We start from the raw sequence: 25,645 nt of genomic DNA, 5'->3' as shown, positions 1-25,645 counted from the left end.
AAATCCTTTTTAATCCTTGTCATATGAAGAGAAATAACGAAAATAAATTATAGATGAAATGTATCGGTGCTCATTGGACATAAATATTACACAACAAGTTTGAAATCGCAAATTCATCAATGAGTGGTTTGGAAGGAATCAGTGGCTAACTGCAAGCATTGCAAATCAATCATTAGCCTGCTATTCGGTGGAGTGGCTGTGTGGTCCCAAGTCTAAGATTAAGGTTCTCTTTTCCTAGTTTCAAGTTATAAACATTTAACATTGGCCATGCTGTCAATGAAGCATGATTTGTGCTGCGCTCAAAACAACTGTTAACTCAGAACTGCAAAATCTGACTTTAGTGAGTTCAAGACAACTGGGAACTCAGGAAAAACGAGCTACGACTGGGAAAATACATTTTGAACTTTCATCCAACTTGAAATTGTAAATCGGGAACTCTGGCCTCTTTCTAGAGCTACAACCTGAAGATCACTGACGTCATCATGATTGGACCTTTTTTTTCCTCAGTTCCCGGTTGTGTTGAAAGCACAATAAATCCAGAGAATGCCAGACTTTGATGACAAAGTTTGATGACAAAATTTGCCCACGAAGGACCGCCGCGCCACCTTCCTGTTCAACTGAGCACAGCACAACTGTGAGTCCAAACATGTCTTGTATGCTGCTGCATAAATTATGTAATATGCCAGGAAGATATGTATACTGTAGCTAAGAAAGTAATACTAAATGCAGTAGTGTAAAGTACTTAAGTAAAAATACTTTAAAGTACTACTTAAGTCGTTTTTTAGGGTATCTGTACTTTACTTTACTATTTATATTTTTGACAACTTTAACTTTTACTTCACTACATTCCTAAAGAAAAATTGACTTTTTACTCCATACATTTTCCCTGACACCCAAAAGTACTCGTTTCATTTTGAATGATTAGCAGGAAAGGAAAATTGTCTAATTCACGCACTTATCAAGAGAACATCCCTGGTCATCCCTACTGCCTCTGATCTGGTGGACTCACTAAACACACACTTTGTCTATAAATTATGTCTGAGTGTTGGATAATGTGTTAAATAATGAATAAACAAAGTGTTGGAGAAAAAAGTAAAAGTGCAATATGTGCCATGTAAAAAAGCTAACATTTAAGTTCCTTGTTCAGAACATGAGAACATATGAAAGCTGGTGGTTCCTTTTAACATGAGTCTTCAATATTCCCAGGTAAGAAGTTTCAGGTTGTAGTTATTATAGGAATATTTCTCTCTTTAGTATTGCCAATGTAACAGTATAGCTTCCGTCCCTCTCCTCGCCCCTACCTGGGCTCGAACCAGGGACACATCGACAACAGCCACCCTCGAAGCATCGTTACCCATCGCTCCACAAAAGCCGCGGCCCTTGCAGAACAAGGGGAACAACTACTTCAAGGTCTCAGAGCGAGTGACGTCACAGATTGAAACGCTATTAGCGCGCACCCCGCTAACTAGCTAGCCATTTCACATCGGTTACAACAGCCTAATCTCGGGAGTTGATAGGCTTGAAGTCATAAACAGCTAAATGCTTGAAGCACAGCGAAGAGCAGCTGGCAAATGCACGAAAGTGCTGTTTGAATGAATGTTTATGAGCCTGCTGCTGCCTACCATCGCTCAGTCAGACTGCTTTATCAAATATCAAATCATAGACTTAATTATAACATAATAACACACAGAAATATGAGCCTTTGGTCATTAATATGGTCAAATCCGGAAACTATCATTTCAAAATCAAAACGTTTATTCTTTCAGTGAAATACGGAACCGTTCCGTATTTTATCTAACGGGTGGCATCCCTAAGTCTAAATATTCCTGTTACATTGCACAACCTTCAATGTTATGTCATAATTATGTTCAATTCTGGCAAATTAATTACGCTATTTGTTAGGAAGAAATGGTCTTCACACAGTTCGCAACGAGCCTGGCGGCCCAAACTGCTGCATATACCCTGACTCTGCTTGCACGGAACACAAGAGAAGTGACACAATTTTCCTAGTTAAAAGAAATTCATGTTAGAAGGCAATATTAACTAAATATGCAGATTTAAAAATATATACTTGTGTATTGATTTTAAAGAAAGGCATTGATGTTTATGGTTAGGTACACATTGGTGCAACGACAGTGCTTTTTTTGCGAATGCGTTTGTTAAATCATCACCCGTTTGGCGAAGTAGGCTGTGATTCGATGAGAAATTAACAGGCACCGCATCGATTATATGCAACGCAGGACAAGCTAGTTAAACTAGTAATATCATCAACCATGTGTGACTATGTTAAGATTGATAGCTAGCAACTTACCTTGGCTTCTTGCTGCACTCGCGAAACAGGTAGTCAGCCTGCCACGCAGTCTCCTCGCGGAGCGCAATGTAATTGGCCACAATCAAGTGTCCAAAAATGCCGATTGTCTAGTCAGAAGTTTACATACACCTTAGCCAAATACATTTAAACTCCGTTTTTCACAATTCCTGACATTTAATCCAAGTAAAAATTCCCTGTTTTCGGTCAGTTAGGATCACCACTTTATGTTATGAATGTGAAATGTCAGAATAATAGTAGAGAGAATGATTTATTTCAGCTTTTATTTCTTTCAGTACATTCCCAGTGGGTCAGAAGTTTACATGCACTCAATTAGTATTTGGTAGCATTGCATTTAAATTGTTTAACTTGGGTCAAATGTTTCGGGTAGCCTTCCACAAGCTTCCCACAATAAGTTGGGTGAATTTTGGCCCATTCCTCCTGGCAGAGCTGGTGTAACTGAGTCAGGTTTGTAGGCCTCCTTGCTCGCGCACACTTTTTAAGTTCTGCCCACAAATGTTCTATTGCATTGAGGTCAGGGCTTTGTGATGGCCACTCCAATACCTTAACTTTGTTGTCCTTAAGCCATTTTGCCACAACTTTGCTTGGGGTCATTGTCCATTTGGAAGACCCATTTGCGACCAAGCTTTAACTTCCTGACTGATGTCTTGAGATGTTGCTTCAATATATCCACATAGTTTAATTTTCCTACTTCATGATGCCATCTGTTTTGTGAAGTGCACCATTCCCTCCTGCAGCAAAGCACCCCCACAACATGATGCTGCCACCCCTGTGCTTCACGTTTGGGATGGTGTTCTTTGGCTTGCAAGCCTCCCCCTTTTTCCTCCAAACATAATAATGGTCATTATGGCCAAACAGTTCTATTTTTGTTTCATCAGACCGTAGGACATTTCTCCAAAAAGTCCCCATGTGCAGTTGCAAACCGTAGTCTGGCTTTTTTATGGCGGTTTTGGAGCAGTGGCTTCTTCCTTGCTGAGGAGCCTTTCAGGTTATGTCAATATAGGACTTGTTTTACTGTGGATATAGATACTTTTGTACCTGTTTCCTCCAGCATCTTCACAAGGTCCTTTGCTGGTGTTCTGGGATTGATTTGCACTTTTCGCACCAAAGTGCATTTATCTCTAGGAGACAGAACACACCTCCTTCCTGAGTGGTAGACAGCTGCATGGTCCCATGGTGTTTATACTTGCATACTATTGTTTGTAGAGATGAGTGTGGTACCTTCAGGTGTTTTGAAATTGCTCCCAAGGATGAACCAGACTAAATCAGCCAAGACCTCAAGAAAAAAATTGTAGACCTCCACAAGTCTGGAGGTCTACAATTTTTTTCTTGAGGTCTTGGCTGATTTATTTTGATTTTCCCATGATGTCAAGCAAAGAGGCACTGAGTTTGAAGGTAGGCCTTGAAATACATCCACAGGTACACATTACATTTTAGTCATTTAGCAGACACTCTTATCCAGAGCGATTTACAGTAGTGAATGCTTACATTTCATACATTTTTCATTCATACATTCTCCGTACTGGCCCCCCGTGGGAATCAAACCCACAACCCTGGCGTTGCAAACACCATGCTCTACCAACTGAGCCACACGGTACACCTCCAATTTACTCAAATGATGTCAATTAGCCTATCAGAATTTTCTAAAGCCATGACATCATTTTCTGGAATTTTCCAAGCTGTTTAAAGGCACAGTCAACTTAGTGTATGTAAACTTCTGACCCACTGGAATTGTGATACAGTGAATTATAAGTGAAATAATCTGTCTGTAAACAATTGTTGGAAAATTACTTGTGTCATGCGCAAAGTAGATGTCCTAACCGACTTGCCAAAACTATAGTTTGTTAACAAGAAATTTGTGGAGTGGTTGAAAAACAAGTTTTAATGACTCCAACCTAAGTGTAAGTAAACTTCCGACTTCAACTGTACTTGGGTGCACTTTGATTTTCCATTGTTTTTCATCTGTGTGTCGAAGAACCCCATTTCCTTTGATCTCAGCCTATGAGACTTGGAAAGCCCCGTTCCGTTTACAAAAATTGTATTCATACTGTTTAAGTGCATTATTCACGGCTTCCTGTGAGGTCTGGTCCACCACCCAAGCCTCGACGACGTTAGAATGAGTTCTCTGTGGATTCAAGTGTCTTCTGAAATGTCCTCTACTTGTGGTGTTATGTCAGAGATTCTGGGGAAATTAAGAAGAAGATAAATTAATGTTGTCTATTTTTACATGTTGGATGCATCCATGACGCAAAACATATACCTTTTTTTACATGCAAACCTGATTTGGGAATCACAAGGCTTTTTATAACGTGGGGATGTTTTGTTCTCATTCTTCCAGGTTGCCTATGTTGTTCCTGTCAGAGTGTGTGCTCGTCTACGTGACTCCAGATCAGTCATCCAAGCAGGTGAACTGGGCCTCAGACACTTTCCACACAGCCATGTTCATCAACTATGAGCAAGTAAATGAGCAAGATCAGACTCTGAATTATGGCTAGATGGAATCAGCAGAGGCAGTCTGTCTGAATTGCTGCACGTCTAGGCTAATGGTTTCCATCTCTGTCTAGGTGAGCATGATGGATCGTTTTGGCCAGGTGATGATTGAGAATCTGCAGCGTCGTCAGTGTAACCTGGCAGGAGTGGGGGGGTGTCAGTCACTGGAGTCCCAGGTACAGTACCCTCAGCCCTCTAGCAACTATACAACAACCTTACAACAACACATCAAAACACCTTTTTGTTAGATCTGAAGGGAAGTTACAGATAAATATAAGGGAAGCGCTGATAATGGGGCATGGTTAGATAAGGTACACATTGTGACGCAAATGCTGTCTATACGTGCTGAGTGGGTGCCTTCCAGGCCTGTATAGAGGAACACTTGTGATTAGGAGATCCCAAATCTGTGTTTACCGCAGCTGTGTCAGTCTCCTGATCTCTCTGTCTGAAACCAAACCACGGTCTCAGGGCCAAAGACTTAGGAAGTCACTAGGTCAAAAGTTTTGCTTGCTTTAGAAAGTTTACATTTTAGTCATTTAGCAGACGCGCTTATCCAGAACAACTTACAGGAGTATTTAGGGTTAGGTGCCTTGATCAAGGGCACATCGCCAGATTTTTCACGTAGGCGATTCGAACCAGCGACCTTTCGGTTACTGGCCCAATGCTCTTAACCGCTCAGCTACCTGACTCTCTAGTTTTTCACTCATTATGATCCGTTGCTTGGAAATATTAAATATTGAAACTTGATCAAATGTCACCCCAAACACTGAACCAGAATCTGGTCCTTACAGGAGACGTTGATATGGCAAATCTCCTTTAAGCCCAGGAAGCAGCCATTGAATCTGCCATTCACCAGCTTTTCAAGCTAAATAATGTCAAAACATGTTCATTACTCACCAAATATGGAGTTTTGATTAGCAACTATCGTCATTTACTGCCGTCACAGCCGGTATGAGTACTAAATCATGACAATTAAATGACAAATCCCAAGTGTTGATTTTGTGCAAGACATTCCCTGAAGTGGAACATGTTTGCATTAGTAGAAAGAGCACTTCCTAAAGACGGGCTGGGAGAATGTAGATGATCTGGATATGATGACTGTGTACAGTGTTATACCTCAGGATGACGTGGCAAGGTAAGACACAGTCTGTTACATACAGTAGGCAAATGGTACATCTCATGTTATTCCTCCGTTTTCACGTTCTTTAGCTCTGATAAGTTTCTCCACCCTTGTTTATACAGAATAGAGCATCTGGAGTTTCTGGATGAAAAGGAACTTCTGCAGCAGCTTCTCCAACACTCAGTATCTGCTGCGCCACCAAGGACAAGTTCAAGCAGGTACATATGGGTTAGATTAGTCACATACACATTATTTGTAAGTCTGTACATTTGGATACAGCACATTGTTTTATTTCTATCGCTGTTCATGACAAGATGACCAATGACACTATTGTCTGCTTGTTCCAGGACTCTCACAAGTTGCTTTCTGAACCTGGACTGTCTTGTCTTAAGCCTGTTTCTCTGTGCCATGATCAACACTATCAAGAGAGGAGAGAAAAAACCCATCAACACCTTCACATCAGACTCAAGTCTTGTCTGTCTGTCTGCTCTGTGGGAAATGCATGGCATCAGCAGAATTCTACTGAATGTGTTTCCGTTGCATCCCATAAGAGCAACCACTGTCTCCCAACATGCTTTTGTGAAAGAGAAGGGATGTTTCCGCTGGAAGTGTGATACAGTGCATTCGGAAAGTATTCAGACCACTTGACTTTTTCCACATTTTGTTACTGTCACGACTTCCGCCGAAGTCGGTTCCTCTCCTTGTTCGGGCGGCGTTCGGCGGTCGACATTACCGGTCTTCTAGCCATCGCCGATCCACCTTCCATTTTCCATTTGTTTTGTCTTGTTTTCCCACACACCCGGTTTACATTTCCCTCATTACTTGTCGTGTATTTAACCCTCTGTTCCCCCCATGTCTGTGTGTGAAATTGTTTATTGTTGAGGTTGGCACGCTTCCGGCTGGTTTGCGCCGGGTTTTGTTTTATACCCGTACTTTGTACTTGGGTTTTTGTACTTTGTGCTGCCTCACTTGTTCGTTGGGCATTTTTTTTGCGACGCGGTTGCGTTCTGTGCAAATTATTGTCTAAGTAAAGTGCTTTGTCCACTCATCTCTGCTCTCCTGCGCCTGACTTCTATGCACCAGCTACACTCACCCCTCGACAGTTACGTTATAACCTTATTCTAAAATTGATTACATTCATTTTTTTCCTCATCAATCTACACACAATACCCCATAATGAAAAAGAAAAAAATGGTTTTTAGAAATGTTTTCAAATTTATTATTATTACTTATTTACATAAGTATTCAGACCCTTTGCTATGGACTTGAAATTGAGCTCAGGTGCATCCCATTGATCATCCTTGAGATGTTTTACAACTTGTGAGTCCACCTGTGGTAAATTCAATTGATTGGACATGATTTGGAAATGAACACACCTGTCTATTTAAGGTCCCACAGTTGACACCGCATGTCAGAGAAAAAAAACAAGTCATGAGGTCGAGCTCTGAGACCTCATGACTGGGTACCATTCCCCAGGCAAAGATCTGGGGAAGGGTACCAAAATAATTATACCGCATTGAAAGTCCCCTAGAACAATGGCCTCCGTCATTCTTAAATGTAAGTTTGGAACCACCAAGACTCTTCCTAGAGCCAAACTGAGCAATCGAGGGAGAAGGGCCTTGGTCAGGGAGGTGACCAAGAACATGATGGTCACTGACAGAGCTCCAGAGTTCCTTTGTGAAGATGGGAGAACCTTCCAGAAGGACATCCATTTCTGCGGCACTCCACCAATCAGGCCTTTATGGTAGAGTGGCCAGACTGAAGCCACTCCCCAGTAAAAAGCACTTGACAGCCCGCTTGGAGTTTGCCAAAAGGCACCTAAAGGACTCTGACCATGAGAAAGAAGATTCTCTGATCTGATGAAACCAAGATTGAACTCTTTGGCCAGAATGCCAAGTGTCACGTCTGGAGGAAACCGGGCACCATCCCTATGGTGAAGCATGGTGGTGGCAGCATCATGCTGTGGGGATGTTTTTCAGCGGCAGGGACTGGGAGACTAGTCAGGGTCGAGGGAAAGATAAGCATAGCAAAGTACAGAGAGATCATTGATGAAAACCTGCTCAAGACCTCAGACTTGGGAGAAGGTTCATCTTCCAACAAGACAACGCAATAGTGGCTTCGGGACAAGTGTCTGAATATCCTTGAGTGGCCCGGTCTTGAACCCGATCAAACATCTCTGAAGAAACCTGAAAATAGCTGTGCCTAACCTAACAGGGCTTGAGAGGATCTGCAGAGAAGAATGGGAGAAACTCCCCAAATACAGGTGTGCCAAGCTTGCAGCGTCATACCCAAGAAGACTCGAGGCTGTAATTGCTGCCAAAAGTGCTTCAACAAAGTACTGAGTAAAGGGTCTGGATACTTATGTAAATGTGATGTTTCAGTTTGGGGGGGGGGGGGAATAAATTAGCATATTTAAAAAAAACTGTTTTTGCTTTGTCATTATGTGGTATTGTGTGTAGATTGATGAGGGGGGAAAAACAATTAATACAATTTAGAATAAGGCTCTAATGTAACAAAATGTGGAAAAAGTCCAAGGGGTGTGAATACTTTCCGAATGCACAGTATGAATGACAAGACACTGATAGCTTAAGGACATAAGCCCTAGCCTTCATTTCATTTCATCCATCTGTCTGCTCTGCACTGTCTGTTTCTAATGTTCATTCAGACAACATAAAGCAGGTTTGCTGGATGTTGGAGAAAAGTCAAAGGAAGATTTATTTTTATTTGTCAAGTTTTTAATGTGCCATTGTGTTGTGAACTAAAATGTTTTGTTTATTTAGAAATGTATTGCTAAGACAGATATTTTCTTATGTATAGAAATTAGGAATGAATACTTTGGATGCACTTTAACGGATCTGTTTGATTCAATTGCTGGATTTGCAGTAGCAATAGATACATTTGCATGTAACTAGGATTCTTGTCTGGAAGAAATAAGCAGGGCATTTTCACTCAGCAGAGCGATTTCAAGTCCTCGGAAGTGATACAACAGTACCAATGACATGACAATGCAGGTCTATGGCGGTTGAATAAAGCTGTTTAATATTTGTGTATGGAAACCTGACCACCATCATGTGGTCAACAAACTGTACATTTGATACCCTGAAAGTCTAATGTCATTTCCACATGGATGACACATGGTAGTTAGAGGGCACAGAAAGGAAATGTTTGAGTTTCGCCTGTCGCCCTCTGTGAACTGTGTCCTGATGGTCAGACCTGTGTTTTTCCAGAGAAACATTAACCCAATATGACCTTGTGTACACTGAGGTAGAGATAGAGATAGCAGCACTAGAGCACTGAAGACATGGTAAGGCTAGAGAGATGTTTATAACACTGAATTACAGTGCCTAGTAAAAATCCACACCACTTGCACAGTCTTTGCATTATTTGGCTTATTTGAGCTGTTCTTGCCATAATATGGACTTGGTCTTTTACCAAATCAGGCTATCTTCTGTATACCACCCCTACCTTGTCACAACTGATTGGCTCAAACGCATTAAGAAGGAAAGAAATTCCACAAATTAACTTTTACCAAGGCACACCTGATAATAGAATTCCAGGTGACTTCATGAAGCTGGTTGAGAGAATGCCAAGAGTGTGCAAAGCTGTCATCAAGGCAACTTTGGCTACTTTGAATTATATAAAGTATATTTTGATTTGTTTAACACTTTTTTGGTTTCTACATGATTCCATATGTGTTATTTCATAGTTGTGATGTCTTCACTATTATTCTACAATGTAGAAAATAGTAAAAATAAAGAAAAACCCTTGAATTACTAGGTGTGTCCAAACTTTTGACTGGTACTGTATATTAATAAAAAAAGATATTCCGTTTTATTTTTTACAAGATTTCCCAAAAGTAGTGCACTGGGCCTTTACTAGTCCTGTATTAGCGGACCAATATAGCCATCTGTAGCACAGACAAACATTTTATAGGCACATCAGGTGCAGGAAATTAGGTGATCATTAGTCAGTGTCCCAGCTTACAGAGCTGTGAGGCTGCTGGTTTTGTTTGGTGGCCATGAGGCCTTTCGTTATGTTTTGAGTCTTTAGTTTGGGCATGCCTGTTTCTAGTTTTATTTTTTGTATATTTATTTTAGTCACCATCTGAACAAATAATAATCCTCTTGGCTGGCCGACCAAGAGGTCAAGAAGGAGCTGGCCCTGGACCCTGGTAAATTGGCTGTTTCCTGGGCACATGTGCATTCAACACAGTCCTCATACGCTGATATTTCACATTGATGCACACCTTAAATCAGGTTACAGACCAGTTAACTAAGCATAAGACCCCTAGACATAAAGTGCATCAACGTTAGGAGGATAGGTTTCATAACATGTCTAAACATCTGTGTTCCTCAAGGTTCTGTTTTAGGACCACTATTGTTTTCACTATACACTGTATATTCTACCTCTTGGTGATGTCATCCGGAAACACAATGTCTACTTTCAATGCTATGTGGACGACACACATCTGTACATTTCGATGAAACATGGTGAAGGCCCAAAATTCCTACCCTGGAAGCCTGTGTTTCACACATAAGGAAGTGGATGGTGGCAAATGTTTACGTTTAAACCCGGACAAAACATAGTTGCTAGTTCTAGGTACCAAGAAACAAAGGGATCTGCTTTTTGATCTGGCAATTCATCTTGATGGTTGTACAGTCGTCCTAAAGTGCATTCTGTGTGGTGCATATGTTGGATTTATCGAACGAATGGGTCAAACTGTATACGTAGATGGCCTGACAGAAATGGCAGCAGAATGTGAATGTTGAACTTTTGTTGCACACATATCCAGATGATGCAGCGTACTCTTTTGTGCAATGACGCTATTGGTGAAATCCTGTATCCTGAAAATAATTTTTACCAACCCACTGGTTTACCTATTTCCGATTAAACTTTTCCCATCACTGAAAGCTGGAATGGCCTTACCAGTAGGCTCGGGCAGTATACCGTATACATGGGTATTTGGAAATGTTTTTCAATAAATATTAATATTTGTAGATACTTTTTAAGTAAATACCTGCAGTCAACTTGTGCAATACCTTAGGAGATAAAGCAGATTGTGTTCTTAATTTCACCTGTCACATTGTCACAGCTGGTTTGCCTGACCTTGCAATTAGTTAATTTTCATTTGCGCTCGTTAGCATATTTAGCTAGCAGCCTCTATGGCAATTCAATATTACTTGTGCTAATTTTGTTAGTATTCTGGTAATAGACGCCCAATAGGATTTTTGCGTTTTTAGCGCCCCCTTGTGTACTAAAATGATAATACCATTAATCCCGGGATGAGTAAAGACGGTATGACGATATGAAAATATGGATACCATCCAACCCTACTTACCAGTTGGTACGGGCTATACAATGTGTGAAAATAAAGATTTATATCCAACTTTTCCTGAGTTCACACCATATCTCCCTAAAGGTGCCCTGCCATCTGGGATCACGAGGTAATCTGGTGTGGCAACTACTATGGAGTATGGGTACAAGGGAGGACCAAAAAATGTATTTCACACATTGTATAGCCCGTACGACTGGTAAGGCATTCCATCATCAGTCTGTCATGCACTACAATAGCCACTTCCGCTACAGCTAAATACTATGGACATATGGGGATGTGTGCCAAAACATGCCATCATAGCAAAGGGAGGTGGCGTTGTGGCGATACTCCCACGCATATCCTGAGACCACCCTAATGTGACGGTCCTGTCTGCACTCTTATCAGTGCATGTGTCACACTCTGGCTGACCAGTTGACAGAGCAGGTGTAAGTGACACAGAGAGCAGCAGTAGTCAGCAATATGTCTGTGATAGAGTCAAAGACGGAGCTCTTCACCGTGGCTGGGGCTGACACTGGGGACTCAGGGCCAGGTTCAGGGGTAGTCAACCCCAGGAAAATAGTCACCACCTTTGAGAGATATATCCAGCCGTGCTTGGCTGAGGTGTTAGGATGCACTCTCTTCATCTTCGTGGGATGTGGGTCTGTTATTGAGAATGCTGGCGTTCCAGGGAGCATCCAGCCCGCTCTGGCTCATGGGCTGGCGCTAGCAATTGTTATCGCTGTATTGGGAGAGATCAGGTAAGGACATGCTGGCACCTGGTAACATCTCACTCTGAGGTCAGAAAGTTTTACTATGTTTTTGTGAATTATTTGAATATAATTTTGTTCTCATGACTTGAGATTTACTGTAACTAGAGTCTGACCAATATATCAGTATTATCGGCTGATATTGGCCCTTTTACTGCTTTATCAGTATCAGCAATAAGTCAACCAATAACCGATATTCAATAAACAGGATGAAAAGGGAATCTTATGCTGATCTGAACACTTGTGGCCATTCTTATGATGTGTCATTATTGTTACAATGTATGAAATCAACATTTGAAGCATATTTATTGGACAATCACTCTTTTGGATGCCAATTTATGATAATTCAGTGTGGAAAATTACACTTTTTAATTTCCACGCTGTAAAACAGTATATCGGCACATATATCGGTATTAGTAAGTTTTGTCCCCCCCCAAAAATCGGAATCAGTATCGGACCCCAAGAAACATATCGGTAGGGCTCTAGTTATAACAAGTATATTAATCTCTTTTATCAGTGTGATTTTCCTAATGCATGAGTATCAGTGCTAAACATGTTATTCTGTCTGAATCCAGTGGTGGCCACTTCAACCCAGCTGTGTCTGTGAGTGTGTGCGTCAGTGGAGGACTGGACGTCATCCTACTGGGGCCGTATATACTCTCACAGATAGTGGGGGGGATGACCGGGGCTGGCTTGGCAAAGGTAAGGGGGCTTTCACATCAAGTTTGTTTAGAGCGGGGGATTTTTTTTACTCTGGAGTGATTACCCCCTAACATTTTTTTGGACAGGTGTAAATATGAACCGCAATCAGTGCGCACCAAACAACGCGCTGTGGTTCACTCAAAGTACAGTCTGTCTGATTCCATTTGTATGTGGTGTGCTTCACTGCAGGTGAGAATGCAGTATGGACCAAACAGAGGAAAATAACCAGAGACCCGCAGTATTGTTTGTTTGACGCAATGTCAAAACTTGATAGCTCTGAAACATTTTGTGAGTAGCAGTGCATTTATGAGCACATCCAGTGGAGCTGCAGGGGAGACTGAGACTGGTTGTCACACTTCTTACTGTGTATATTTCTCAATAACGGTAGATCTATATCATAAGAGACTCTTTTAAACAAGAGAGCAGGGTCTTGGGTAGCTGACTAAACTCCACTCCATGGTGAAGGAAGTTTATGATGAACTCCACCAATGGAATGGAGCAGAGACCAGGCTTTGTGGAATTCAGCTCTTACTACATCGTTTCGCCCAAGGTCAATACTTAAAAAATGTTTACTTATGAAACGTTTACCTTGTACCTATGTTTGTCCTCTGTAGTTGCGTTTCTTTGTTTGCTGAAATTAATACTTTTTCTAAAAACAGTAATCAAATACAACCACCGACTGTTTTCTCATTGCTGTTGCTCTACAATGGCAACTCAGCGTAAATGAGCATGTGGCAATTGAATCTCAACAAGTCGGTGGTATTTCCTTAACATTTATTGAAAAAGTATGGATTTCAGCAAACAAAGAAAGGTGGAGTTCATCAGAAACGTCCTTCACCATGGAGTGAAAATTAGGCAGCTAGGTCTTGGGGTTGAAATGGGCACCCTTTTGGAGTTATTATTCATTGGAAATGAAGACATTTAGCCTACAGTCTTAGAAATAGTCATATTGATTTTGATAAAACAATATTCAAAACACATTTCAACAGCTTAAACTTTGTAAGTAGAATTTGTTATATAATCACTCCCAATTTAGCATAAAGGCTACTTTCACTTTGGACAGGAAGAGGTCATGTCCCCCTACATTCTGAAATTGCACTTTTGTGCTCCTCTTCCAGTTTTATCATTGCAATGTGATACCAAAAAAAGGCAATTCTTTAGGACCTATGTGGACGCCTCAGAGTGGTCGGGTAGGCTGTTTGGAGTTTTCAGTCAGTTGGATTTAGGACCATGCAGACACCACAAAGCGGGCAGACAGGATCTGTGAAAGGCAAAGCTTGAGGAAGGCTGGCTGGACTAGCACAGGAGTTGAACAGAGGCAGCTGCTGTCAGTGTGTTGCGCTTTTTCTCCGAGTTGTTAAAGCAAGCAGAGCAGAAACGGTCTACTCTTTAGTTGACTGATGTAACTGCTGTTTAACTTAATCGAAACAAAGTTAACTGGTGTTTATTCCCAGTGTTGAGCTATTAACTAGTGTAACTGACATGTAACGTTAGATAATGTTTCATCCCCTCTCGACTGAAGTGAATTAATTAGCTAGCTAGTAGCTAACTTACCACAGCCAGGTCAGCTCTAGACTCTAGTTATCTGGCAGATAGCGATATGAGGTGGCTACTATTATTATCTAACAGCTGTTGTTTGTATGGAAATGTTTTGTAGCCTTTGTTTCGTCCTGTTTCAACTGAAGTAAATTAACTTGGCTAGCTTTCGCCAGTTGATGTATCGTTAGAGAGAGAGCTGGCCAAATGTTGGCTAACGTTAGCTATTATTTTTGCCTCAATCACACTAGACCTGAATCAAACGATAAAACCAGCGGCCAAACGATTGAAGACCGATATTCTGATGTTTTTTCAGTGCAATGTGAGTTTTTATTAGTCAGTATAGCAATGTAACGTTATTGATCTGTCAGTTTCCCTAGCTAATCCCCTACTTTTCACATAAACACAGTAATAAACCGCTCTACATGCTTCACAGTCATGGTGCACAGTCAGTACACAACACTATTCTCATCATGTCTTAGCAGGATCATGTCTTAGCAGGATCTTAGCAGGATCAGATGGTGACAGGTGTCCGAGCAGGTCCAGTCTCCCGTATTCAACCAACCCATGATGAGAACCAGCCCCAGTCTCCCGTATTCAACCAACCCATGATGAGAACCAGCCCCAGTCTCCCGTATTCAACCAACCCATGATGAGAGAACCAGCCCCAGTCTGCCCTTTTAACAGCACCTTGCAGTTATTATAGAGCGGCTATTGTGCTATTTCCTACCGCATGTTACAAAGCAAGTCCAATATGACAATAGGTACACACAAGTGATGCTCCATATGATCATAGATGTATTTAACGTGAGAATGTTTGTTCATTAAACAAATGTCTTGCATCACACATAGTTTTGCGTAGTCTACGCATTTGAAAAAAAAAATTCACAAGCATTTGGATCCAAACAAAAAACATTCATAAATGGCAATATAATCCCAATGTAATCCCAATATAATCCCAATAAAACCCCAATAAAATCCCCCAAAACAATAAAACCCCAATATAATCCACAATAAAACCCCAATATAATCTCAATAAAACTCCAGTCGAATCCCAATATAATCCCAATAAAACCCCAATATAATCCCAATACAACCCCAATTTAATCCCAATAAACCCCCAATATAATCTCAATTAAACCCCAGTCTAATCCAAATAGAATCCCAATCTAATCCCAATATAATCCCAATAAAATCTCAATCTAATCCTAATAAAAAACTATAAAAACCCAATCTAATCCCAATCTAATCGTACAGATGTTGTGATATTCCACAGGCAGTTTACTCCATCATCAGCTATGACAGTGCAGCAGGGGGAGCGTTCAACGTGGTTAAAACCAGCGGCAACATCGGCAGTGCCACTGTAGCAGAGATGGTCATGACCCTCTTCCTGTCCCTTGTGGTCTGTATGGGGGCCGTCAACAGCAGGACCCGAACCCCACTGGCCCCACTTTGCATTGGGCTCACTGTGACTGCTAACATACTGGCTGGGTAAGGGCTGAGAAAATCAATGGAGACCTGTCATGGTAGATGGTGTATTGAAATGACAAGGGTTCACAGCAGAACAGGTTCAATACTATTCCTGCTTTGCCATTATCGACAATAACAAGAAATGACACAGCAGGAATAAAGAGGACATTGCCATTGACATCACTGCCTGCCTGATGATATTACTGCCTGACTGATAACGATTAATTCTACTAACTACGTGTATTGATCTGATGTAATGCATTGTTCGATCAATATAGAAACCAGATGTGTTTGTCCCATTGGTCTTTTAGCAGGTCAGTATCTGGAGGGTGTATGAACCCAGCTCGGGCGTTTGGCCCTGCAGTGATGGCTAACTACTGGGAGTACCACTGGATCTACTGGGTGGGACCGGTTGCAGGGGCCCTTATCACTGGCAGCTTGGTCAGGTAGGATACAGCACACCCAGCCTTCATTACTCACCTATTTATAGATAGTATTACCCTTCTACCATAGATTGTGACCTTAGAGGCAATAAAATGGCACTGCATTTCCATACTGTTTCAGCCTGTCATACATCATACTCTATACAGTCAGTAGGAGAGTATTGCTTCATCGCATTGTAATTCATGTATTGTTTACTATCATTGAATTCCTATTTTTGTACACAGGTTGTTGTTTGGCGACCAGAAGACACGTCTTGTTCTGAAGTAAAAGTGTTATCTTGGAGACATGGGGGCATTGTCTTCCAAAATATTGTATTTCCCTTCATAGCTTGAAGAACTTTTGTATTTCACATCTTGTCGTACACATCATATTGTTTTGAACTGTACTGTATAACAAAAACTATTTGCATAAGTACAGTACATTCAAACCTATGGTCACGTCTGGCCATTCAATCCGTCAATCATTGTTTATGTTTGGTTCAAAGTTCTTTAATGGAAAACATGAATCGTTTTTACTATTTTATTACACTATAGGTGGTGTAATAACTTTTTGAACTCAACAGACGCATTGAACTCACTGACTGATAAAATAAATTCAAAACACAATTCATCTGGCATGCATATATGATTTATTGACAATATCTAAAAATGTTTTTAATGTTTTCACATTTGTCATGCATCCCTGACATTAACAGTGTCTCAAACATAAAATACACTATATACACAGGACCAGTCAAAGGTTTGGACACATCTACTCATTCAAGGGTTTTTCTTTATTTTGACTATTTTATACGTTGTAGAATAGTAGTGAAGACATAAACTATGAAATAACACATATGGAATCATGTAGTAACCAAAAAAGTGTTAACCTCTCTAGGGTATGTGGGACGAAATCGTCCCACCTACTCAACAGCCAGTGGAATCCCGTGGCACGATATTCAAATACCTTACAAATGCTATTACTTCAATTTCTCAAACATATGACTATTTTACACCATTTTAAAGACAAGACTCTCGTTAATCTAACCACACTGTCCGATTTCAAAAAGGCTTTACAACGAAAGCAAAACATTAGATTATGTCAGCAGAGTACCCAGCCAGAAATAATCAGACACCCATTTTTCAAGCTAGCATATAATGTCACATAAACCCAAACCACAGCTAAATGCAGCACTAACCTTTGATGATCTTCATCAGATGACACACCTAGGACATTATGTTATACAATACATGCATGTTTTGTTCAATCAAGTTCATATTTATATCAAAAACCAGCTTTTTACATTAGCATGTGACTAGCATGTGACTTGCATTCCCACCGAACACTGCCGGTGAATTTACTAAATTACTCACGATAAACGTTCACAAAAAGCATAACAATTATTTTAAGAATTATAGATACAGAACTCCTCTATGCACTCGATACGTCCGATTTTAAAATAGCTTTTCGGTGAAAGCACATTTTGCAATATTCTCAGTAGATAGCCTCACAGGGCTAGCTATTTAGACACCCAGCAAGTTTAGCACTCACCAAAGTCAGATTTACTATAAGAAAAATGTTATTACCTTTGCTGTTCTTCGTCAGAATGCACTCCCAGGACTTCTACTTCAATAACAAATGTTGGTTTGGTTCAAAATAATCCATAGTTATATCCAAACAGCGGCGTTTTGTTCGTGCGTTCAAGACACTATCCGAAGTGTAAATAAGGGTGACGAGCATGGCGCAATTCGTGACAAAAAAATTCTAAATATTCCATTACCGTACTTCGAAGCATGTCAACCGCTGTTTAAAATCAATTTTTATGCCATTTTTCTCATAAAAAAGCGATAATATTCCGACCGGGAATCTGCGTTTAGGTAAACAGACGAAAGAAAATAAAGCATTCGGTCGACTCGGGCACGTGCCTAAGCCCATAGTACTCTGATCGGCCACTTGCCAAAAGCGATAATGTGTTTCAGCCAGAGGCTGCCTCGATATCGTTCAGCTTTTTCCCGGGCTCTGAGAACCTATGGGAGCCGTAGGAAGTGTCACGTTAGAGCAAAGATCCTCAGTCTTCAATAAAAAGAGCCAAGATAAAACACAACTTGTCAGACAGGCCACTTCCTGCATGGAATCTTCTCAGGTTTTGGCCTGCCATTTGAGTTCTGTTATACTCACAGACACCATTCAAACAGTTTTAGAAACTTTAGGGTGTTTGCTATCCAAAGACAATAATTATATGCATATTCTAGTTACTGGGCAGGAGTAGTAACCAGTTTAAATCGGGTACGTTTTTTATCCGGCCGTGTCAATACTGCCCCCTAGCCCTAACAGGTTAAATATCAGTGCTTGTGAAAATGTTTATGTCTGAATGCAGCTGTATTGACCCTCTGGGCAGATTAAACTTGGTTAAGCTTTCATAATGTTCGTTGAGTTTTTTACTCTGAGAATTATAACCTAATATTTTCATGCAATTTAATGGATCCCACTTCAACCCTCCCTTCACCATCTAACTGTGTGGCGGCATGCATCTGTTCATGGTCATCCCATACCTTATCAGCCAGGTTAATAGGAGGGGTGCTGGGAGCTGCCATGTCAAAGGTCAGTTGAGTTATTAATGTTCACGTGCGGTAACCTCTAATGAGAAGTTACAGTGGTACAAATGGAGAACAAATTATAATTCTAGAGCGGAAAGGACATTCTCTTCCACCAGCTGGCTCTCTTTGAGCCGGGGTACAAGGTTAGGGAAAGGCATGCTTATAAAGTTATGAAAATCAATCAATGAATCAATTCATTATATGTGTAGGCCTAGCACTTTTTATGAATAGATTTGTCACTAATGTGAAGTGGTATCCTGCTGTGCTTAGCACCTGAAACATGTAGGTCAGCAGTTGACAGTTGTATACTGTCCTTCAGATGATATCAAAGAAGAACTACACCAACGCCACCGGAGCGTCGTTTAACATCCTTCAATCAGAGGACCAGCTTGCGGGGGCAAATCTTTGGAGAGATTGCCATTACGTTACTGGTTTCCATGGTAGTGTTGCTAGGGGCAGTCAACTCAAAGAGCAAAAGTTCCATGGTACCTTTCCTGGTAGGCTGTACTGTCATCATCAACATTCTAGAAGGGTGAGCTGAGAGAATATATTAATTTAATTTTACAATATTTAAGAATATAACATCACATTTTTAAATGTGCCCTATTAAATCTAGGGCTGGTTTCACAAACAAGGCTTAAGCCTAGTCCCAGACTAAAATGCCTGTTTCAGCTGTCTTAACTCAAAGCGACTTGCACAGTCTTATCTTAAAGTAGTCGTAGATTTAGCCTGTTCTGGATTAAATAAAGCAGATTGCAAGAGGGAGGATTAGAGCTACTCCAGGACTAAATTGAAGCGGAAATTAATCCTTCAAAGAGGCAGGTTTAACTTCTGCTTAGTACTGTTTGTGAGGGAGCATGGATGATTTGGAATACCTAAATGAAGACCAACATGCATTACAGAGGCCAGCCAGACGAGTACTTGTGGATAGGAGTAATCCATTAAATGACTTTGATGAAATAGCTTTTCGAGACCGCTTTCGTATGTACAAAGAAAATGCATTGGAAATAATACAGTTGAAGTCGTAGGTTTACATACACTTAGGTGGGAGTCATTAAAACTCGTTTTCAACAACTCCACAAATTTATTGTTAACAAACTATAGTTTTGGCAAGTCGGTTAGGACATCTACTTTGTGTATGACACAAGTAATTTTTCTAACAATTGTTTACAGACAGATTATTTCACTTATAATTCACTGTATCACAATTCAAGTGTGTCAGAAGTTTACACTAAGTTGACTGTGCCTTTAAACAGCTTGGAAAATTCCAGAAATGTCATGGCTTTAGAAGCTTCTGATAGGCTAATTGACATAATTTGAGTCAATTGGAGGTGTACCTGTGGATGTATTTCAAGGCCTACCTTCAAACTCAGTGCCTCTTTGCTTGACATCATGGGAAAATCAAAAGAAATTAGCCAAGATTGTAGCCCTCTACAAGTCTGATTCATCCTTGGGAGCAATTTCCAAATACCTGAAGGTACCATGTTCATCTGTACAAACAATAGTACGCAAGTATAAACACCATGGGACCACACAGCCGTCATACCGCTCAGGAAGAAGATGCGTTCTGTCTCCTAGAGATGAACGTACTTTGGTGCGAAAAGTGCAAATCAATCCCAGAACAACAGCAAAGGACCTTGTGAAGATGCTGGAGGAAACAGGTACAAAAGTATCTATATCCACAGTAAAACGAGTCCTATATCGACATAACCTGAAAGGCCGCTCAGCAAGGAAGAAACCACTGCTCCAAAACCGCCATAAAAAAGCCAGACTACGGTTTGCAACTGCACATGGGGACAAAGATCATACTTTTTGGAGAAATGTCCTCTGGTCTGATGAAACAAAAATCGAAATGTTTGGCCATAATGACCATCATTATGTTTGGAGAAAAAAGGGGGAGGCTTGCAAGGCGAAGAACACCATCACAACCTTGAAGCACAGGGGTGGCAGCATCATGTTGTGGGGGTGCTTTGCTGCAGGAGGGACTGGTGCACTTCACAAAATAGATGGCATCATGAGGCAGGAAAATGATGTGGATATATTGAAGCAACATCTCAAGACATCAGTAAGGAAGTTAAAGCTTGGTCGCAAATGGGTCTTCCAAATGGACAATGACCCCAAGCATACCTCTAAAGTTGTGGCAAAATGGCTTCAGGACAACAAAGTTAAGGTTTTGGAGTGGCCATCACAAAGCCCTGACCTCAACCCTATAGAACATTTGTGGGCAGAACTGAAAAAGCGAGCAAGGAGGCCTACAAACCTGACTCAGTTACACCAGCTCTGTCAGGAGGAATGGGCCAACATTCATCCAACTTATTGTGGGAAGCTTGTGGAAGGCTACCCGAAACGTTTGACCCAAGTTGAACAATTTAAATGCAAAGCTACCAAATACTAATTCAGTGTATGTAAACTTCTTACCCACAGGGAATGTGATGACAGAAATAAAAGCTGAAATAAATCATTCTCTACATATTATTCTGACATAATAACATTCTTAAAATAAAGTGGTGATCCTAACTGACCTAAGACAGGGAATTTGTACATGGATTAAATGTCAGGAATTGTGAAAAACTGAGTTTAAATGTATTTGGCTAAGGTGTATAAGCTTCCGACTTCAACTGTATCTTTGCTTGACCCTAGACTTTCCTCTCTGTCTCAAAGAGGAAGGTCTTCACCCAAGTTCTGGAATCTTTCATCATGAAACTGGTGATTTGTGTGGTGCCAGTGAAGCAACTGTGTGTAGAATGGTAAAGACTCCTGAACTGAGGAGTCTTTACATCAAGTTTCCTGATGCTGCTGGCCAAGCCAACTATAAAGTGCAATTCTATAAATAAGGTCACTTCCCAGGAGTGATTGGCTGTATAGATTGATGTCATGTTCCCATCAAGTGTCCATCAACTCCTGATGCTGAGGAGTATAGGAACTGTAAGAACTGGTTTTCCATCAATGTTCAGGGTGTATGCACTCCTAATTTAGAGTTTTCAGACATTGTTGCCCAGTTTCAGAGAGGACAACGTAGTGGACCACTACTTGGTGACAGTGGATATGGTCAGAGTAACTTTTTATTCTCTCCACACATAAATCCCACAACAGCTGAGCAGCAAAGATACAACAGAGCTCATATCTGCACGAGAGCGATGGTGAAGCATATGTTTGGAGTATGGAAAAATCGATTCCAGTGTTTACGCAATACACTTCGTTGCAAGCCAAGAAGATGCTGCAAGGTGATCATTGCTACAGCTGTGCGGCACAACTACCTGAAGTAGCATTGCTGTCCTGATCCTCCAATGGAAGATCAGGGTACACACTCACTGTGCACTGGCTCTTCCAACCTGTTCAGATTCCTTTCCTCTGGAAAAAGAACACCGTTAGAAGCGCAAATAATCTCATGGTCCTTAGAATGAAAAAAGAATAAAGATTGACACAGACAGTGGAATATATTTACCAAAGTAAGTAACCAATTTACTTTCTTTGGTATATGTACCATTTGTGCTCAGTTCTTCATCTGAACTGTCCAAATGGTCATCGTCTGGTATACCATCCAGAGGTTGGTCATCGTCTGGTATACCATTCAGAGGTTGGTCATCGTCTGGTAAACCATCCAGAGGTTGGTCATCGTCTGGGATACCATCCAGAGGTTGGTCATCGTCTGGTATACCATCCAGAGGTTGGTCATCGTCTGGTATACCATCCAGAGGTTGGTCATCGTCTGGTATACCATCCAGAGGTTGGTCATCGTCTGGGATACCATCCAGAGGTTGGTCATCGTCTGGGATACCATCCAGAGGTTGGTCATCGTCTGGTATACCATCCAGAGGTTGGTCATCGTCTGGTATATCATCCAGAGGTTGGTCATCGTCTGGGATACCATCCAGAGGTTGGTCATCGTCTGGTATACCATCCAGAGGTTGGTCATCGTCTGGTATACCATCCAGAGGTTGGTCATCGTCTGGGATACCATCCAGAGGTTGGTCATCGTCTGGTATACCATCCAGAGGTTGGTCATCGTCTGGTATATCATCCAGAGGTTGGTCATCGTCTGGGATACCATCCAGAGGTTGGTCATCGTCTGGTATACCATCCAGAGGTTGGTCATCGTCTGGTATACCATCCAGAGGTTGGCCATCGTCTGGTATACCATCCAGAGGTTGCTGGTGCTCTATTATTCCAGACAGCAAGTCACTCAATTCATCAGTCTTGTCTTTTTTTGGTGGTCCACCACCAGTAGTAAATCGCTCTCTTCTGATCTCTGCGTTCTCTCTTTTTAAAGCCAGTTTAATGTCATTCCACAGAGTATTTAAAGGCAGATATCATTCAATATAAGTGATGTCACAAAAATATGAATATGAGAAATGTGAAATACTGATAATAATGAAGATATCTCACCTGACGTTGTTGTACTCTTCTTGTGGTTACATTTTCATTTGCATTGAATTCACTGCAAATTGCAGCCCAACCACTCTTTTTATTTTGCCCAGAAGCAGCAGTATGGTTTTTACCTTCAATAACTGGATGGATTGACAAAATTAGTTTTAGTATAGTTTTTTCATACTCACTAAGGTTTTTGAACTAATTATTTTTACCTCTGCCATTGTGTTGTCTCAAGATTCACACCAGTAATAGTGTTTTCTATTCCATTCCGGGTTTTTATGAGCACCATTAGACCAACAGCATGTGCTCATACTTAACCTAATCAGGCTTAACCTAGGTGTTCTCATTTAGGCTTACTAACCTTATTACTCCATGACTCCATAGTCTCCAACTAACTAAGCCAAATTTAAGCCACGTTCATGAAAGATACTTAAATGTCCTAGTTTAACTAGTACACATTAAGGCCTACTCTTGGCTTAATCTAAGCCCTGTCTCTGAAACTGGCCCTAACTAGACTATTACAACACCCACATGCTCAGAAATCACCAATAGTCTGTTTCATTAACATTGTCAAGTTTGTATCATGTGCCTGATAATGTCCCCTTTACCAAACAGCATGTCTGTGTAGACTCTTATCCTAGATTTTTGTGTGTGCAGCAGTTAACCAGTTTGTGTGCTGGTGCAGAAGGGATGTGTTTGGGACCTCTCTGAAGCCAGCCAGGGCTCTGGGGCCAGCAGTGATGGCCAACTACTGGACCTACCATTGGGTTTACTGGGCTGGTCCTATCGCAGGAGGTCTACTGGCATGTTTTCTTTTCTTGACTCAAATTCCATTTTGAAGGTAACGAGTTCAAATGTATTACAAACATCTATAGATCCTTCTACAGTGTGGTTGATATACTGTATACTGAAGACCGAATTTAGCAAGTTGACTATGTAAAGGTAAATGTGGAGATGTAAAAGGCTTAATACAGAGCTTTCTGGATACAGGTGGTGTAAAAATGCAAAGGCTAATAGCACCAAGGACTAAAAGTCCAAGGCCAATAGCATGGTGGCTAAAGAGCATTGCTAAAAGGCAAATGTTCAAAAATGGCAATTATGTTGTGCCCTGGACACCATATGCGAATTGATTGCCCCCCATTTATCTTCAGAGCTCGTGCTGTTAGGTGACCTAAACTGGGACATGCTTAACACCCCGGCCATCCTACAATCTAAGCTTGATGCCCTCAATCTCACACAAACGATCAATGAACCCACAAGGTACAACCCCAAATCCGTAAACACAGGCATCCTCATAGATATCATCCTAACCAACCTGCCCTCCAAATACACCTCTGCTGTCTTCAACCAGGATCTCAGCGATCACTGCCTCATTGCCTGCGTCCGTAATGGGTCTGCGGTCAAGCGACCACCCCTCATTACTGTCAAACGACATCACTACAGGCTCCGGGGCATGGATCATCACTGGAGGCTTCGTGCCATGGATCATCACTGGAGGCTTCGTGCCATGGATCATCACTGGAGGCTTCGTACCATGGATCATCACTACAGGCTCCAGGGCATGGATCATCACTGGAGGCTTCGTGCCATGGATCATCCCTAGAGGCTTCGTACGTGGAGCCGGAACAGGTCTCACCGGACTGAGGAGACGAACTGGCAGCCTGGTGCGTGTAGCTGCCACGGGGCTTACCAGGCTGGGGAGACACACTGGAAACCTGGTGCGTGGAGCAGGCACAGGGCATACCAGGCTGGAGAGACGCACTGGAGGCCGGGTGCGTGGAGCAGGCACAGGATATACTGGGCCGTGGAGGTGCACTGGAGGTCTGGAGCGTAGGGCTGGTACAGCCCGTCCTGGCTAGATGCTCACTTTAGCCCTGCAAGTGCGGGGCACAGGCACATGACGCACTGGGCTGTGAAGGCGCACTGGCGACACAGCGCGTAGAGCCGGAGCAGGATATCCTGGACCGAGGAGGCGTACTGGAGGCCAGGAGCGCTGAGCCGGCACAACCCGTCCTAGCTGAATGCCCACTCTTGCTTGGCAAATGCGGGGCGCAGGCACAGAGCGCACCGGGCTATGAATGCGCACTGGAGATACAATGCGCGTTACTGCATAACACGGTGCCTGACTGGTCACACGCTCCCCACGGTAAGCACGGGGAGTTGGCTCAGGTCTAAACCCTGACTCCTCCAATCTCCCCGTGTGCCCCCCCCAAAAAAAAAAAATTGGGGGAGCTGCCTCTCGGACTTCTGTTGTTGTTCTAATTCTTCATATCGTCGCGGTTCCTCTCTTGCTGCCTCCATCTGCTCCCTTGAACGGCGATACTCTCCAATCCGCATCCAGGGCCCTTCTCCATTCATAATTTCCTCCCAATTCCACTCATCTTGGCCACGCTGCTTGGTCCGTTTTTGGTGGGATCTTCTGTCACGTCCGTCGTAAGAAGGCGACCAAGGTGAAGCGTGGTAGGCGAACATTTTTTCTTTATTAAAAACAAACACTGTGAAAACAACAAAAACAATAAAGCCTAT

At 41.8% G+C, this 25,645-nt stretch overlaps 1 protein-coding gene and 1 pseudogene across 1 annotated transcript; both read left to right on the top strand.

Moving 5' to 3' along the window:
• Window positions 1–270: 270 nt before the first annotated feature.
• LOC106609622 (uncharacterized) lies at window positions 271–16,781 on the top strand. The gene is made up of 12 exons (XM_014208575.3): window positions 271–634; window positions 4,668–4,734; window positions 4,894–4,995; window positions 5,863–5,954; window positions 6,062–6,157; window positions 6,287–6,581; window positions 11,359–11,383; window positions 11,705–12,011; window positions 12,596–12,722; window positions 15,535–15,749; window positions 16,040–16,174; window positions 16,397–16,781. The coding sequence occupies exons 1-12, from the start codon at window positions 570–572 to the stop codon at window positions 16,437–16,439; spliced, it is 1,569 nt and encodes a 522-aa protein (XP_014064050.2). The 5' UTR covers window positions 271–569; the 3' UTR covers window positions 16,440–16,781.
• Window positions 16,782–18,619: 1,838 nt separating this feature from the next.
• Window positions 18,620–23,958, top strand: LOC106609282 (aquaporin-8-like; annotated as a pseudogene).
• Window positions 23,959–25,645: the final 1,687 nt, after the last annotated feature.

The sequence above is a fragment of the Salmo salar genome, chromosome 01 (assembly GCF_965601325.2).
Source record: "Salmo salar chromosome 01, fSalSal1, whole genome shotgun sequence".
NCBI classification, from domain to species: Eukaryota; Metazoa; Chordata; class Actinopteri; order Salmoniformes; family Salmonidae; genus Salmo; species Salmo salar.
This window is presented reverse-complemented; position numbering and strand designations above follow the sequence as displayed.

Excerpts from the sequence above, each read along its gene's own strand:
- LOC106609622 (XM_014208575.3), top strand. The coding sequence starts at position 570 with ATGACAAAATTTGCCCACGAAGGACCGCCGCGCCACCTTCCTGTTCAA. Across the intron at positions 4,735-4,893 it reads CAGATCAGTCATCCAAGCAG|GTGAGCATGATGGATCGTTT; the intron begins GTGAACTGGGCC and ends ATCTCTGTCTAG. Across the intron at positions 6,582-11,358 it reads ATTCGGAAAGTATTCAGACC|GTGCCCTGCCATCTGGGATC; the intron begins ACTTGACTTTTT and ends ATCTCCCTAAAG.